Raw genomic sequence first — 17,263 nt, 5'->3', positions numbered from 1 at the left:
TAGAAATATAAAGTCAAAGGAAACCAAGCTTAGACAATTCTTAAATTACACACCTGACTCCCTGTACCTTTTCATGGCTGGTGTTCCTTTAATGCTGGATTTCCATGTGTAGAAAACCTTTTTCCAGTGAGTATACTTTTGGATCTTCAATGGCTTCCTTGGCGAATCCAACGCTCTGTTCGGAGAATGTGAACAAGATGAATTCGCTCTCTGCACTATTCAGAGGACAGCAAAGCCTAGACTCCAGGTTGTGCGTTCACCCTGGGAAACCAGGCGGAAAAGCAGCAATCATTCTGAGCTTCATAACTCATAGTCTTAACCATATCTTCTCCACTTATTTTTTCCATAGCAAACTCCTGTTACAAAGCTCATGTTTCTTTCAAGGCAAGATTTTATACAACTACCCACTATGGTGTTTGCCTGTGTGCTTTATCGTGAGCAGGTTGATTATGTTCCATACGCTTTGTGTCCCTTGCCTTTTTCACTTAGTGATACATCATAGAGATCTTCCCATATCAGCACAGAATGATCTGCCACAGCGTGAACATTATCTTAATTCACTTGCCCAGCCCCATCATAATGTATACTTTTGTTGTTTCCAATTATTTTTTACTGTTTAGAGTACTGTAGTAAACATTTTTGGTCATACCCTGGGCAGGTGCAACAATGTCCATTGAGAAAAATCCTAGCAATGAAATTTACCCATCAGCACAGAACATGCATTTAAAATTTTGGTGAATGGTCCCAAATTGCCCCCTGGGAAGATTGTTCCAATGTACATTTCCTCAGTCACTTTTGCCCACACATGCCAGCACTGAGCACTGTCAAAATTTTTAAGTTTATGATGGGTTAATATTGCAAAAAATGACACCTTATTATTATTTGGTCGGCATTTCTTTAATTGTGAATGAAGCTGAGCATTGAATTTGGCTTATATTGGACCTTTGAATTTCTTTTTCTATAATTGTTGTTCATATCCATGGTCCATTGTGTATTAAATTGCATGTACTGTCATATGTGTTAGCAGACATTTTCTTGTTAACCTTCAATTTTTATTTGTTTATGAATATTTTTACCTGGTAGAAATTTTTATCAATTTATTTATAGTCTTTGGGCTTTGTCTTACTTATTAAGACCACACCAACTTCATGAATTCCTTCAGCCCTTTTAAATTAAATTAAACTTTATTTATTAAACCTCTGATCTATCTGGAACTGAGTCCATATACTAATGGTCCCATCATCTTTTTTCTGAATACTTTGTTTTTCTGTTGATTTTACATTTTAATCAAACATACAAAATTCTCATATTTGCGTGAGTCAGTTTCTAAACTTTATGTTTCATTGATCTTACTGTTTCTTCTCTGGTATCAAAGTGTTTTGCTTATTCTGTTATAATATTCTTAATACCAGGTTGGGATAGACATTCTGATTAGCCTTCAATTTTAGAATCTTTCCTTAATTAATGTATAGGCTTACTTTTCAAGATGACCTTTAGTATCACCTCCAAGAAATCATGTTCATCTTTTAATTGAGTTAGTGCAATGATTAAGTTAGTGAGAATTGGTGTTTTTGCCAAAACAAGTTTTCCCATCTCAAAAGCAAGGCAAGTAATTTCATTTCTTGAACATACTAATATAAATGTAATTATAAATAGAATGCCCTTGCATTCTCAGGTTAAATCGTACTTAGCTGTAGTACATTGTTTTAATGCATTGATGAATTGTTTTCTAAAGTACTTTGGATTAATATTCATAAGATATTTCTCTATCGTATTCTGTTTTCTGCTTCTTTACCAGGTTTTAATATCAGTGCTATTGCACTGCCTCTATAAGATTAATTTTGTAGGAATATACTACTGTTTCTATGCTCTGGGGCCTCTTCTAGTATTAGAATTAATTCATCTTTAAAAGTTTCAAAGTCCAGATTTAGATAGCTTTTTAAAGTTTATTCGATTGCATTTATTATTGTACAACTTTCTATCACTTCTAGGATAAATGTTACAACATATTTTCCTGGAAAATCATCTACCCCAAACAGTTTTTAAAATGGAATGTACTGAATTTTACAAAGTACTCTTTTCTGATGATTTTAAATTGTGGTATATTCCTGAACACTTCTTTTTTTTTACATGACTAATTTTGTGTCTTTGTGCTTGTGCTGTTGTGCTTGTGTATAGCTGTGTATCCCCTTTTCCTTAAAGTCTAGATGGTAAATATTTTAAGCCTGTGAACATATGGTGCCTGTCACCATTACTCAACTCAACTGTAGCTCAGAAGCAGCCACAGACAATCTGTAAACAAATGGCTATGGCTGTATTCCAATAAAACTTTATTTACAAAACAGGCAGTTGGCACATAGTTAGCCAGCGCCTGCTCTAGCCAGTAAGTCATTGTTTGTATTTAATTTTTTTCTTTTAAAATAAGAGTTTTTGTGTTTACTTACCAATTTCACAGTTTTAAACCATCAGATTCTATTTTAACTTTATTAGGGCATTTCTTCTTTCCTTGGCTCTGTTATATTTTCATTTTTGTAACTTCTTGAGTTAGATGCCTAGTTAATTATTTAGTTATATAAGTATTTTCAGGTATGATACTATCTGACATCATAGTTTTTATTCTGTCCTGTAAATGTGATGTGATATTTTCATTAGTTTTAGACTTCTGCAATTTTAGTATTCATTTCCCCTTTGTTGTTGAAGAAGGCCAAGATAGGAGAGGTACATACGTAAAGCTGCATGTGTTAGTTTAGACTTAGGAATTATAGGTGTTTTACACCTGGTCCAATCAATCCACTATTACAGCATGGAATGTTGTAATAGAGTAATGGACCTAAAGGGTCTCCACCTCTTTCTCCTGCCCAGAAATGTCGAGTGGCTTCCCATTTTATTCCCATCTTCATAATACTGGGTGTCTTCAAACTCATGTCCCAAACTGCATCTTCTTCCTGCCGTTCAGAGGCCTAGCCTGAAGCACAGCCCTCATCCTCTTTTCTCCGACATTCGTCCAGTGCGTCAAGGCGAGGATAAACCTGCAGCAGTCCTAACTCCTTCCTGTCTGTCACGTCCTCCTCCCTTGCTGGCAGTCGCCATGGTTACCTGATAACCTCTTCCCACCTTGACGTCATGTGCTATCTCTAGTTCCCCTGCCTCCCCCCTCCACGCCTGGCTGGTGTTAGCCCCAGAGCTGCTCATCCAGCCTCTGGTCTCAGCACACCATGAAGTTACCTCTCTCAACAGCACCTGATATTGCTTAAAAACTGTAATTGGCTCCTTTTCTACCTAAGCCTGCGACCATATAGAGCCTGACCCTGCTCCTCCTTTCCAGCTTCATTTTCGTAGGTTGACCCCAAGCCCCGAACATAATGCCTTTCAGACACACTGAATCCATTCACTTGGTGCAGCCCTTCAGCCTTGTTTGTCCTGCTGCCTGTGGTCCCCGTTGAGCAGTATGTCACTTGCCCTTCAGGATCCACATTTCCCATTTTCTATAAGGACTTCTTTGATAGACTTTACAGAAGTAAAGCAGATAGTTTAGCACATCATTGGTTCATGTCTCCCAGAAGTGTGTAGGAGGTCCGAGCTCTGCAGGAAGTAATGGCCAGGTGCTCACAGTTCAAACTCAAATAAACCATAATGCTGCTCCTCCTCTAGTTTCAGCTTGTCCATATGCCTCTGTTAAAAATAGATCGTATTTTATAGAAGTCATCTGTGGGTGGGTCTGTCTCTCCAGTCTGCAGATTATCCAAAGCTCAGATTTTATCTTAAATTTCTTTGTATTCGTAGGAATTACCACATGATGAATAGGTGATTTTTCTTTAAATGACCTTCTCTTTGTTCTCTGCAGTGCATTTTTTTTCTGTTAGTTACTTTCATGTTATATATATTTGTTTGAAGGCAATTTTCTTAGAAATATAAATAATTTACTACAATAATGAAAATGAGGTTGCTTAGCACTAAGTCTCATAAGGTCAAATTGTGCAGCAGTATTGTACATAGATGGTTAAAAATATCACTCGAAGTATCTTCCTGTAAGGAACAGTGATCCTTAAACTTGAGGAGCTGATAAGAAATGTACATCCAAGAATATGAAAAGATCATTAACTGTTAGAGAAATGCAAATTAAAACCACAATGAGATACCACTATACGCTTATCACAGTGGCTAAAATAAAGAAATGACAGTCTTAAGTGCTATCAACTTGTGCTAGAAAAAACTGTAACTCTAATATGCTGCTGCTGAGAATGAAAGATGGTCCAGCAAGTCAGTAAAATGTACACACACACACACACACACACACACACACACACTCTGTACATGGCTATTCACAGAGGCTGGCTCTGTTCATGACTGCCCAAACTGGAAACAACCCTGACATCACTCAGTGGGTGGTTGGATCAACGAGCTGTGATAGATCCATCCAGTCAGTGGAATGCTACTCAGCAGTAGAAAGAAGACTAAGATACAGGAACTTGGATACATCTCAGAATGGGTAAAAGGAACCCCAAAAGCTTGTATACTTTCTGATTCAATTCATGTAACATTCTTGATGAGAAAAAACTATAGGGATGAACACATCAGTAGTTGCCAGAAGCTATAGAGGGGAGGGTTTAACTGTAAAAGAATGACAACAGGGAGTATTTTCAGGTGAAGGAGCTGGAGCTGTTTTGCATCCTGATTATGGTGGTGGTTACACAACTGAACATACGTTAAAATTCATGGAACTGCACACCAGAAGTGGAAAAATAATTTTATTGTATGATCTTTAAAATAAGATTTTTTAAATTGTACATCCTGGTGCCTCATCCGCAATGATTCTAGTTTGTTTGTACTCTGAGCTAGGCCTGGCCACAAACGGCATATTCAAATTCAAAATAGTTAGGAATTAACAACCCAGAATTAATTTAGGATTGTTGTAGCATCAAGTCTGTATAGAACCAATTAGAAAGGAATGACCAGAATATGAGCAAGAATAGAAACAAAACTCTTGTGCCTCTGAGTTCCTCCCAGAGACCAGAGGGCTACACCCGAGTAGAGGACAGTGAAGCCACTTGAACCCACCTCATCAGAGTGGACGGTGTTATGTCAGCACTCCAAGATCTAGCTGCTACATTGTAAGAACATGCTTCCCCACAGTTGCACATTTCCTGCAGCCAGCTTCTTACTGTGTTATTGCTGTTACAAGCCAAGTCTTAGCTCACCTGGGGTTTGACTATGGAATATGCATTTGTAACGTGCACAGCAGAATATTCCACTGCACAGGGTCACAGAAGGCAGATTCACCAGAAGCAAACACCAGTCCGGCGCACGATTTGTCCAGGACATGCCCTCCAACCAATGTTTTATAGTTTCTCCTGGTGGCTCTGAGCACCCACTCATGAATATTCAAGAAGTGGAGTAGATGAAATGTTTCTCCTCGTCCTACCCTTGCCAGTGAAGGAGCTCGTTCTGTCCTAGCAGCTGCTCCACAATGGGCTTTATTCCAGGTCATCCCATATTCACAAAAGCTGCTTCAAGAAGATGGACAGCGGTAACTCTGAGAAGACGAAAGTTGAGGCAATACAGTCCAAACGTGCTTAATAAAGTCTATGTATAAAATCATTTCTAACATGCCGATCACACTGAACAAAAATAAAATATGAATACACTCCCTGTGAAACGTAAAGAAGATCGTTTCTTGTGTGTGCGGACACCAGGGGACTCTAAAAGGCGGCAGTTGTACAAGTTGTTATTTACAGGGATGGCCACTAGGTGGTGTAGTTTGTTAATATATCACCTTCCAATTTTCTACGTGCAGATATCAGGAAGTTCTGTTTTCTGGCATCATTTTCTTAATTATTATTAACTTAGAAGTTTAAAATATTTTAATGGTAAGGGTAATCCATGTGACAATGTCTCTACTAGAACCCCAGACCCCTGAAATCCAACTCCCAGCAGATGTAGTGCCCCTTACATAAAAAACAATGAAAAATTGGTTCAAAAGAAGCAGTTGAAATGTCGATGAAGAATTTTTCAGGGAAATGGCAAATAAACACAGGATATGATACAAACAGAAGTTTTGAATATATAAACACTAATTTTATGTTAACCTAAAGTCTAATTTTGTAGAAAACTTTTTTCTCCATTATATAGTGAATCCTTGCTGAATTTAATGAGATCTTCTGCTATTGCACCTATTAGTGGACCAAATCCCACCTCTGAGCTCAGACCAGGTCTAGGAACAGACACCAGCAGTGAAGTAAGTATATTCAGGGCAGTTGTAAAGTTGAGGACCTGAGACAGGTGGTCAGAGCCCTCCCTCAAAGATGACCAGGAAGACCACCTGTAGGTGAGACAGGTTTTCAGCTCATTGGAATGAGGAAGAGGGCAAGCATGGGGAGCCATGGGCATCTCGCTGAGAGGGGGAAGGTCTTCCAGGCAATTGGTCTGGAATTGAAAGTGTGAAGACTGGTGGAGGTGGAGGTGGATTTGTCAGAAAAGAGACTTAGAGGAAAAGGTGCCCCTGTGGCTGGTGTGGTTAAGTGGAGTCAGGGGAAAGAGATGATTTCTGTAGGCTCGCATTGTAGGGACTCTGGCCTTTACTCTGAAGGAGTTGGAAGCCTCTGAGATGTGTGCTTATTTTAGAGTAGTTTTGGAAGGATAGGAAACAGATAATACTGATTGATTGAAAGGGATACCTGGATAAGATACTCACTTTTACCTCCATTCCTTCTGCATTTTGTGTCACGTTTGTGATTACCTATGTTTTACAGTAAGTATTAAATACTTAAGAAATACTAAAACATTATATAGTAAAATTTAGTAAGACCTCAAGATGCTTAGAAATAAATCTATGCTTTCTTTACTAAACTCATGAAACAAATGCTAAGTAACAGTTACTTTCAATGCTAAAATTCTTTTGTGTTTTGTTGATAATCTAGGTACAAAAGTCAAGAAATAAGCAAGTACGAGAATTATTCCCAGATGGCTTTAGTATTCATCATGCAGGAATGCTTCGGCAAGACAGAAATTTGGTTGAAAACTTGTTTTCTAATGGGCATATCAAAGTCCTAGTCTGTACAGCTACATTAGCCTGGGGTGTCAATCTTCCTGCTCATGCTGTTATCATTAAGGTAAGAGCTTACCTTCCTTTGCACATAGATTTGTGTGTGTCTTAAGACGAACCTGTGAATTCATTTATTTAGAAGAATATTATGATTTGCCTTTTTGATTAACTTTTAAGATTATACATATAAGGTCAGAATTATTTTCTGCAAAAGAGTCTAGTCTATATTGTGAAAACTTAGCTCTCTCACAGATGATGAAAAGAGTAAAGTACACTTCTGAGATCTTGCCATATTTGCCTCATTTCAGTATTCAGCTCATCAGGATTATATTTGTGTGTGTTTATGTAAATTCTTATTAACTTTTCCTCATCCAGGGAACACAGATATACGCTGCAAAAAGAGGCTCCTTTGTTGACCTTGGAATATTAGATGTCATGCAGATATTTGGTCGAGCCGGACGACCACAGTTTGACAGATTTGGGGAAGGAATCATCATCACAACACATGATAAACTCAGCCATTACCTCACTTTGCTCACTCAGCAAAACCCAATTGAGAGTCAGTTTCTGGAAAGTCTTGCAGATAACCTAAATGCAGAGGTAAGATCTAATGAACAAAAAGGTTGGAAGAGTCATCACCTGCAGGAATGACCAAGTAAACATAAGATTGAGTTGCTTACTATTTTGTGTTATTTAGGAGTGCATCTCATGTCATTGAGTATTTTACAAAGTTTTTATAAGGTTTATAAGGCTCTTTTATCTTAGATCAGTTGATTAAACTTGTTACACAAAATATGATTGCTTAAATTGAGTTAGAGTATTATGATTTGTTTCATGTATGTATGTACATTTTGTGTTAAGATTTACATAGCAGACCCTGGAAGCCTCGTAACATCTTAATGGGTAAAAAGGATAAACATTCTTAATTTAAGAATCGATGTGTCATACATTCTAATGCAGTTTCACGGTCTTCATGACATTTCTAATTACTGCCCTGGCATTCAGCACTCACCTGTTTCTGCACTCTTTCTTACTTGGCTGTATCCTTTAATGTGGACTCAGATCATTTTTCCTGGAGTAGAAGAGATAAATATTAAATGGATGAATAAATTAAATATTTGCAATCAAATATTACTCATTCACAAATCTTCTATACTTCTTAAGCACTTCATAGAAGTTTCACTTACATTCTATTTATGTTGTTTACAAGTCCTTTTAGAGGGCGAAAAACACTCATTATGCAGTGCCCTCTGTTAAGGAGCATACAGTCTGAAAGGGGAGAGGAAGATACAAAAACACAATGATGTTCAAAGTGGTGAGGTCTTTAGAAGGATTCAGTAGAAGAAGAAAACATTTTTGGTCCCAGGCTATCAAGAAAGGCTTTGTTCACTGAAGGTGGGTTCAGAAGGCAGCTAAGTTTTGGAAGATCTTGTTGAAAGTTAGAAAAAGTCATGAAAGACACTCACTGGTTTCTATGGCATAATTACAAGAAATTTTAAAAGATGGGAAATAAATTTTGACCCCAAAGAAAGTATTATAGTTCACTTTCAATCTGCATTGCATACTATGATTGCATGATTTAAATAATTAGTTCTTTGCTCCTGGGTCAACACTATGATGGACCTATCTATTGTACAGTGATACACTGAGGACCTGCTAAATGCCAGAGACTCTGCTAGGTGCTTCTGGTATATTCTCTCTTTCTCTCAATATTCCTGCTAAGTGGAGAATATTGTCCTCAGAGAGATATGTAACTGACCCAAAAGTCACTTAGCTACCAGCTTTGGAACCAGTATGCAATTCAGGCATATTTAACTCCAAATCTAGTCTTTTCATTATAGCGTAGATTTCTGTTACCTTATATAAAATATATTACCTTATATAAAATATAAAGATAAATACATTTCTCTACATTATTACCTACCATTTGTCTTCTTTTAAGACCAGGAATAAAATGGTAGTCAGAATTTCTTTGACTTACAATAAAAAGCAGTGCTCTTTCATGCAGTCTTCTGGAAAGGCATATCAAGGAAGACTCTAAGCAAACTTCTAGTTACTGCCCCTGATAGTTTTTTGTAAGTGGCATAGTAAACACAAGATGGATATTATTATAAGAATACACAGGTTAAATAAGTACTATTGTCCTCAAGGAACTCTTAGAGACTGTAACTTACCATTGGCATACCTATTTGGTCACGCCCTGAGAAATGAAAAATGAATTGTAGTACACAGATGCACTCATATTCATCAAGCACCTTCTAGGTATGTTGTTTTCAGAAGTCATAATTCCATTTAATGCCATAGATGGCATTCAGATAATGCAGCATATACCTTGAAATTTTTAGCCAATATACTGATGCACAGCCATTGTGAAAATTTCTCTCTCTTACTTTGGTAGACTGAAAAACTTCCAATTAAAGTAAATTTTCTTGTTAAAGAAACAAACTCCTTTAAATTATAGTTGAGCATGAAATTAAATTTGGTAATCTGTGGTACTCAAGTGTGAAATTAGTTTATAAGGTGAATGTATGTTGTTTTCTTAAGGTAATGGATTTTTATTTCGTCAGACTCCCCAAGTCTTTGCAAGACTGAGCAGTGGCAGTGATCAACGTAAAGGGCATAGATTAGGAATGTTGCCTCTGCTAATGTCTTTATAACATGAATATCAAGTCCTACCATTAGTTTAGAAGAACAAAAGAAAATATTATATTAGGTAATAAAGATAGCATATACATTTAATGAGGCATCTTTTCTGACTGGTGGCCGATGGGCTGACTCCCTAGTGCTAATGCCAAAAGGTCACAAGTCCCAGCCCTGAAGAAAGCCACTTAATTTTGTACTAAGAGAAACAGTGAAGCATGTTTGAGTCTTATTAAAATTTATTCCGGAGACATTGCTAGTTACCTACTCTGCGCCAGCCCCCTGCAGTCCATACTTTAAACTGTGTTCATCTTTCTACAACCATACATACACTCTCTTACATAAAGATCCCCCGACCTGTACTTGCTACAAATCCCCTGTCCTTGGATTTAAGGCCTCCATAGCCTAACCAGCTTCCCAGTTCTGACCCTGGCTCTCCTCTAACTCAGGTATTCTGTTGTAGATGGGCTCTCACTCTACTCACCACACTTAGAGAGTCCCAGTTTACCCAGTTTTAACACAGAGATAATCTCACTTGATTGTTGTGAAAATTTAGAAAATACCATTGCCAAATTGGTGTTCAGGAGATTTTATCACTTAATAGTGGCTTGACTTATACTTACTGCCAGCACTCAAATTTTGCTTGAATAAATAAATGATGGGAGCATGATCTATTTGCATATTTAATATTTAGATGATTACAACCAGTTTTTAAAAGCACACATACAAATAAGCAATTAAGATGACCTTGAAGGCTGAAGTTTAGATAGTTCATTAGATATAAAGAGAAAATTTGAGTCTTCTAAATTATCAGATTTGGGGTGAATTTTTGTTCCTTTTACTTAACTGAACATAAATTCTATTAGATTGTACACTGCTGGCACTTATATAAATCCACATGTTAGGTGTTTTTAAATAAAATCATTTTTGAGTGCATGTTATGTGCTAGGCACTATGGGTTGGATCATGGTTTCATATATGTCATCTTAATTAGTTACGCATGGACAAGGGATCTTCTTGAGACCAGGGACCGTGGTCTGTTTGTCACCGTATCTGTTGTGCCTTAGTACAATACTCAGTCTTGTTATTGCTCTACTGTGTGGTTACTGAGATGAAAAGATGTATTTCAAAGACATAGGTGAAAAATACTTGTTCGGTGAAAGGCTTCTGTACTAACTAGCCACTAGGTGACAGCAAATATTCACTAGTAAATTTTAATTTTTGTCACTAGGTGGCATTCAAGGATTAATCTCAAAATACGATGTATCATCCTAAATTCACATTCATTTTACAGAGTAGTTCCTTTTGGTGAACATTTAAGGGATTTTAATTACTTGATCCAGTCTTTGACAAGTACTTCTTCCTTTTCTTTAATCTTATCATTAGTAGCAATAGATAATTATTAATTAATGTTAACTTAATAAAGTGAGATTTTGAAAATATTAGGAAGTTTATTTTCTCCTTTATAAAATGTTCTACTCTTAGGGATTGTATATTATTTTTAAATACTTATATAAGTTATAAGGGAATTCACACTATTTTGGCTTTGAAATAATAGAATCACAAAAGGTGACACTATCAGATTTTTAGCCAGATAATTAAACTACTTCCCTTTACCTAAGCAGACTAGAAAACATTTAACTGTCTCACTTGTGAATATTCAGGGAGTGTGGTACAATTCCCTCAATAGATATATTTTAGTTTTTCCTGCTCTTCATTGTGTGGCAAGTCTTAACAGTTCACATGTGTCTTTACCTATAGTGTGGCTTGTTTAATCATTTGTAAATACATTAGTGTATATTTATTTATTTATTTCCAGCTTTATGGAGATGTAATTGACATATGACATTGTGTAAGCTTAAGGCGTGCAGTGCATGAATTGATACACATAAATATTGTGAAGTATTTGCCATGATAAAGTTAGTAAACACTTCCTTTGCCTCAAAGCAACACTGTTATTATTGTTGTTGTTTGCTGTTTTGAGGAGAACATTAAAGCTCTATTCTCATCGCAACTCTCCAGGATGCGGTGAAGCACTGTTAACGAGGGTCACCATGCTATACTGTAGATAAGAGGAGTTTTTTCATCCTCTAACTAAACGTGTACCTTTGGGCCAACATCTCCCCAGGTCCCCCACCCCTCAGCTCCTGACAGCTACCATTCTGCTTTCTGTTTCTGTAAGTTTGATGTTTTCGGAGTTCACATATAAGTGAAATCAGACAGTATTTGTCTTTCTCTGATTTATTTTAAGTTAATATAAATTTAAAGATAAATAGAATCTGCCTCATCAGGTTTTGTTTTTTTTTGCTTTTGGCCATTTCTCTTTCTTAATAATAAACAGTATAATACAATACTTTAATGATATTTACATATTGCTGTATCCCATCTTCAATTAACCAAAGACGGCTAAGCACTCATATATTTATTTCACATTAGTAAGTAAATAAAAATTATAATGTAGGAATAAAACAAACAAAATATTTTCTTTCATATTCAGTGCTAAAATAAGAGGGTTTGTTTTCCTTTTTTTTCCTCCTAAAATGTCGTAATTTAAGTAGGGAGTATCTGTACTCCTTTGATTAAAGTTTTAAGAGTTTAAAATTTTTTTTTCAGCTACAGGTTCAGGAAAAAATAGACAACTGTGAAGTTTCACAACTTGGCTGAATTTTTAAATTAGGAACACTTTACGTAAAAAGTGACCTATAGATTCAGTGGCTAAGAAAATGTGTTTTTCAGAAAACTGCTCATTGCCATTCAGTGTTAGATCATTTTCTGAGAATTCCTTTCTCTTTTGTATACAGATCTTAGAGGTTATTGTTGCATTTTAATATTATTAACCTTTTAATGCTATAGAGAATTAAACTCCATTTAGTGAACAGTAATCAGAAGCCATAATAATAAGTAAATTCGTTTTTAGAAGATAGCATTTCTAATTTACTATTGTCAATTAAATGAGGCAAGACTGATTTTTAATTAATAGAAGGAATGTCATATCCAATAATTACGCTTAACCTTCTTTCAAATACAGCATAATGATGTATTTTTAAAACTCCATTTTTGACAGAGTGGCCTTTGATGTAATATTTATATTTAACTTTAATGCATTCGTTTGATTTTTATTATATTTTTGACTTGCAGATTGCTCTGGGCACAGTCACTAATGTGGAAGAAGCAGTGAGGTGGATAAGTTACACTTACCTTTACGTCCGGATGAGAGCAAATCCGTTAGTGTATGGCGTCAGCCACAAGGCTCACCAGGTGCGGGACTCATTCCTCAAAGGAAACACCTGCCCTTTCACTCTGTAATCCTCTCATGACATGAGGAAAAATATTAGCTACTCCTTCCTCATCTGAAAATAGTTAAGAACCTGGAAGGAAAGCAAACACCTTTAATCTTTTTTAGAAAATAATAAGGAAAATGAAATTTGCCCCTGTAATTATTTCACTTTATTTCTATCTCTTTTCTCTATGATACTGATAGGTTAATATTTATATTGTTGTCAATTCATTATTCAGGCACATTTGTATTTGATACTAATATTTTGCTCTGAATTTTAATTGTGATAAATTTAGGTTTTTAGAATAAGCCAGAAATGAGGAAACTTACAGATCACCTTTAATAATTGGCTTATGTTATATGTAGTATGTTCTTATCAAGTCCCTTATTCCTAAATTAAAAGATAGCATTACTGAGTTATTATCTTAACCATTTGTAGCCTGGGATTAGCTATACTTTGCACGTAGACTGAGAATCAGATGCATGTGGTAGATAGCTGCTCTTCCCCTGAACTTTACAGCCGTGTGCTGCACGCGGTTGACAGATTCTCTGAGATCTTGTCTTTAGAACCCTGCTTTATGTACTGTAAGTGCTTCTATTACAGATGAAATCCAGTTGTTACCTAATGAAAACATGATTTCACCATCATATGGATATTCACTAGTGTTAAGTCAAAATTAACAGAAAAGCTGAATTTAACTCAGAATTATAGTTTTCCTCCAATTTACTGAAAACTTATTTATGTTATTATAAACTAATAATATATTACACACACACACACACACATATATTCCATCTTGTTATCAAAGCAGTTGCCAATCTATTCTGTCTTCATTTTTTCTTTTCCTGGGCAGTAGATATGAGCATAGGAAACTTGAAACTTAAGGCATAGGAGGGAAGAAAGAAGAAAATAGCAGCAGCCACTAGTTCTGAAGCTGTTAATCTGAAAACATTAGGTTTTTTTATACTTAGCTTCAGTCTAGATTGGATTCAACTACCTTTCTTCTTCTCAGCTAATCTTCAAATGATGTTTTTTTTCACAGCCAAATTGTCCTCAGTCATAAAATGTAGGTGCCGTTTGACCTGTAATCTTTTAAGTCTGAAAAAATACAACACTGTCTATTCTTGTTACCAATATGGATTTTGTGAAAATAGTCATGGCAATATGAAAATATTGGGATAAAAGAAAACAAAACACAGTGTGCATTTGTATGGACTAAGCCATCTGAAATCTTAGGATGAGATAAACACATCAATTGATTTTTAAGTAGTAGGTGAATATCAGAAGTCATTTTTATATAATTTTCCAGTATAAAAAAAGTTACTTTTTTTCTCTTAAAATACACAGTTTTGTTATCTTCATAGTTCAGAGAATCTTTACATTTCTTTTTTTTTTACTTCTCTGTTTTCATTTTATTAGTCAAGAATTTGTGGCCACAAAAACTCATGTGAGCTAACACAGATCATGTAGTCCAACATATTTTTTGATGGTTTAGTAATACTTGATTAATAAAATGTTTTCATGAGGTGAACCCGATACATACAGTATATCACTTGTAGCAAATATTTAAGACCTTTCGTGTTTGCTAATGTGACTTTTGACTCCGTCTTACTTCCCAACAGTTGATTTTCCTTTGCCTCATTCTTTGGCTTTGTAAATTTATTTTAGCTGTACTTGGAGCATGAATAAGCTGCCATAAAAATGTAGGTTAGAACAAATGGTAGGACTAGTAACTCATTAATTGATTTCTAAAGTATTTTGATGCTGCCCTTTCCCCCAAATAAAGGTCATATTTTACTTTATTGCTCATGACCAGAGAGTGATCTTCAGTACTTGGCATGTTTGCATGTATGTGTGTGCATGAACATAAATACATTTACACACATAGCATAGCTGCAAGAGTATTTGTTAATGTCTTGTGTTAAAAGTCCTCTCTGAAAAAAAAGGCATAATATAATAATTTCAAAACTATTCAAAAATTCATTATCAACTTTATTTTACTCTTTGCTCCTTTTATTATTATAGGCAAAATGGGTTTTCCCATCAGTTATGGGAAATACTGAAATACTAAATAAGAAATACTGCTAGAATACTAAAATCATACTTTTGAAAGGATAATTTTGTATTTGTTTTTGTCTATCTGTACTTGAACAGAGGAAATCCATACTCACCATCATTTCTCCAAATAACTGATAAAGTAGGAATATAGTCTGATATTTTTTAATTCCTACTTATTTTAGTGTGGGAGAGGGAAGACAAATATTTTTTTCTGATTTCTAATCTTTATAATCTTAAAGATTGCAAGATCATGTAAGGATTTTAGATTCTGTCTAAAGATATTATAAAGATCGATAATCTCAATTAACTTTTTAAGTTTCCTTTATTTACCAAGATAAAATATTTTCTTGTTATGTCCTAGATTTATAAAAATGTACTTCCTTAAAAATTATAATAAAAAAGTTTAATTAAAGCAGCAACAAAAAAAATGTAATTTCTATAAAAAAGTGTATATTTGGAAATAACAGCTCTATAAAGAAATTCTCAACTGTTTATATTTTTGTTTCCTTATAGATTGACCCAACATTAGCAAAGCATCGAGAACAATTGGTCATTGAAGTTGGAAGAAAACTGGACAAAGCTCGGATGATTCGTTTTGAGGAGCGAACTGGATATTTTTCCTCAACTGATTTGGGCAGAACTGCCAGCCACTACTACATCAAATACAGCACCATTGAGGTATTATACTGGGTGGACCAAATATGATAATGTGTTTATTCTTAGGTTCAGATTTGTGCTAGATTAAAAAATATATTAATGCAAAATAACAAAAGGAACTAGTAGAACAAAATGCATTTAATTCATATGAATTCAATAACATGGATTCAGTAAAGACTAAAGACCAGAAAAAAATAAGACTTAAATTTGAAGGACTCTCCTGCCGTCCTGTTCAGTGAGTATCTCAAAGAGCAGACACACCCAATCCTCAAACAGTTGGACATGTTGACGAGACCTAAGGAATGAATGCTTGAATAATTTTTATTGCGAGGTTGTAGGTTTATGTTGTCCATGAATAAAACATTGAAAAATTAATTGCATTATGAGAAACACTAACTAAACAAGAGTTGGAAAAACTAATAAAATTATCAGGTCAACCTAGCTGTAATATTTGGGCAAATTATGAGATTTTCAGGGATAGTTTGGCTATTCAATTGTAACCTTTCTTGTTGCCTTTTAACAATCTTATATAAGACAGGGTGTCACTATAATACATTTTTAAAGAGTACATGTGCATGTATTTATGCGTTCATATACATATGTATGTATGTACATATGTTAATACATGGGAAAACTTAACAGTAATTACCTGGGAAGGAAGGACTTAAATATAAAGAGAGGGAGGTGGCTCAAGGTGAGTTTTTACTCTTTATTCTTTTTATAGAGAGAGAGTTTGAATATTTTTCTTATATTCATTTTTATTTTTATACTTAAATTTGTTTTTAAATTGGAAAAGTAATAGAAATCACTAAAGTGAAATTTCAGAAGTATGAAAACCTAGGACTATATGAAATACGTTTTTTACTTTTTAACATTTATTTATGCATACAACAGGTTTAAGAACACCTTTCATGAGCTTACTAGCTTCTCCTCACCTTTCCTCAAGTAAACCTTGTGTTTGTTCAGCACTTCAGGTTTCTTCAAAGTCTTTTAAAATATATTATCTCGCATCTCTAATCTGATAGCAACTCAATTCTAGTCCTCTGCTGCATCCATCACCCTCTCCTGTGCACTCATTTTTCTACCAAGTACCCTTCCTCACTTGTCCACATGCCAGACCACATCCATGCCTGTTTGCGGCTCTGTCAGGAATGCCAGCCTTTCTTCAGCTTGTCTTTACTCTGTATGACCTCTTGCTGACTATTTTCTTCCCAGTTTCCTGAATTTCTATATGCCTCTCTAGCAATATGGTGTCTTCACTGGCATCTTCAGGTTACATATTTTTGGTTGTTCATCTCTGAATTTTATATAATAGATGATCAGCTTAAGGTTGGTGAATGATGCAGATGTTCATATGCTCGTGCTGAAAATGAACTAAGAACCAGAATGCTATGCTGAGCTTTTTTTAGATATGTAGTGTAGGTTTTGCTAATTGATATTATTGGTCGCTTCACTTGACTAGGTTATCTCTTGTGAATTAGGTTTTAATAATGTTTTTTTAGCCTTTGATTAATTTGATGATGTTTGATGTTAGGATGCGGAATAGTATGCCACAGACATTACAACTCCGTCTTGTCTAGGGCTCATA

General features: G+C 35.3%; 1 protein-coding gene across 3 annotated transcripts in view; it reads left to right on the top strand.

The window, feature by feature from the left end:
• The window catches only part of ASCC3 (activating signal cointegrator 1 complex subunit 3), a 275,119-nt gene that overhangs the window by 140,382 nt on the left and 117,474 nt on the right, over positions 1-17,263 (top strand). For all 3 annotated transcript variants that reach the window (XM_057489450.1, XM_036890362.2, XM_036890359.2), the window contains exons 15-18: positions 6,918-7,109; positions 7,418-7,642; positions 12,821-12,940; positions 15,532-15,696. In XM_057489450.1, the coding sequence (XP_057345433.1) occupies positions 6,918-7,109; positions 7,418-7,642; positions 12,821-12,940; positions 15,532-15,696 (702 nt within the window). The remainder of the gene's footprint in view (positions 1-6,917; positions 7,110-7,417; positions 7,643-12,820; positions 12,941-15,531; positions 15,697-17,263) is intronic.

The sequence above is a fragment of the Manis pentadactyla genome, chromosome 12, assembly GCF_030020395.1.
Source record: "Manis pentadactyla isolate mManPen7 chromosome 12, mManPen7.hap1, whole genome shotgun sequence".
In the NCBI taxonomy this organism is placed as follows: Eukaryota; Metazoa; Chordata; class Mammalia; order Pholidota; family Manidae; genus Manis; species Manis pentadactyla.
This window is presented reverse-complemented; position numbering and strand designations above follow the sequence as displayed.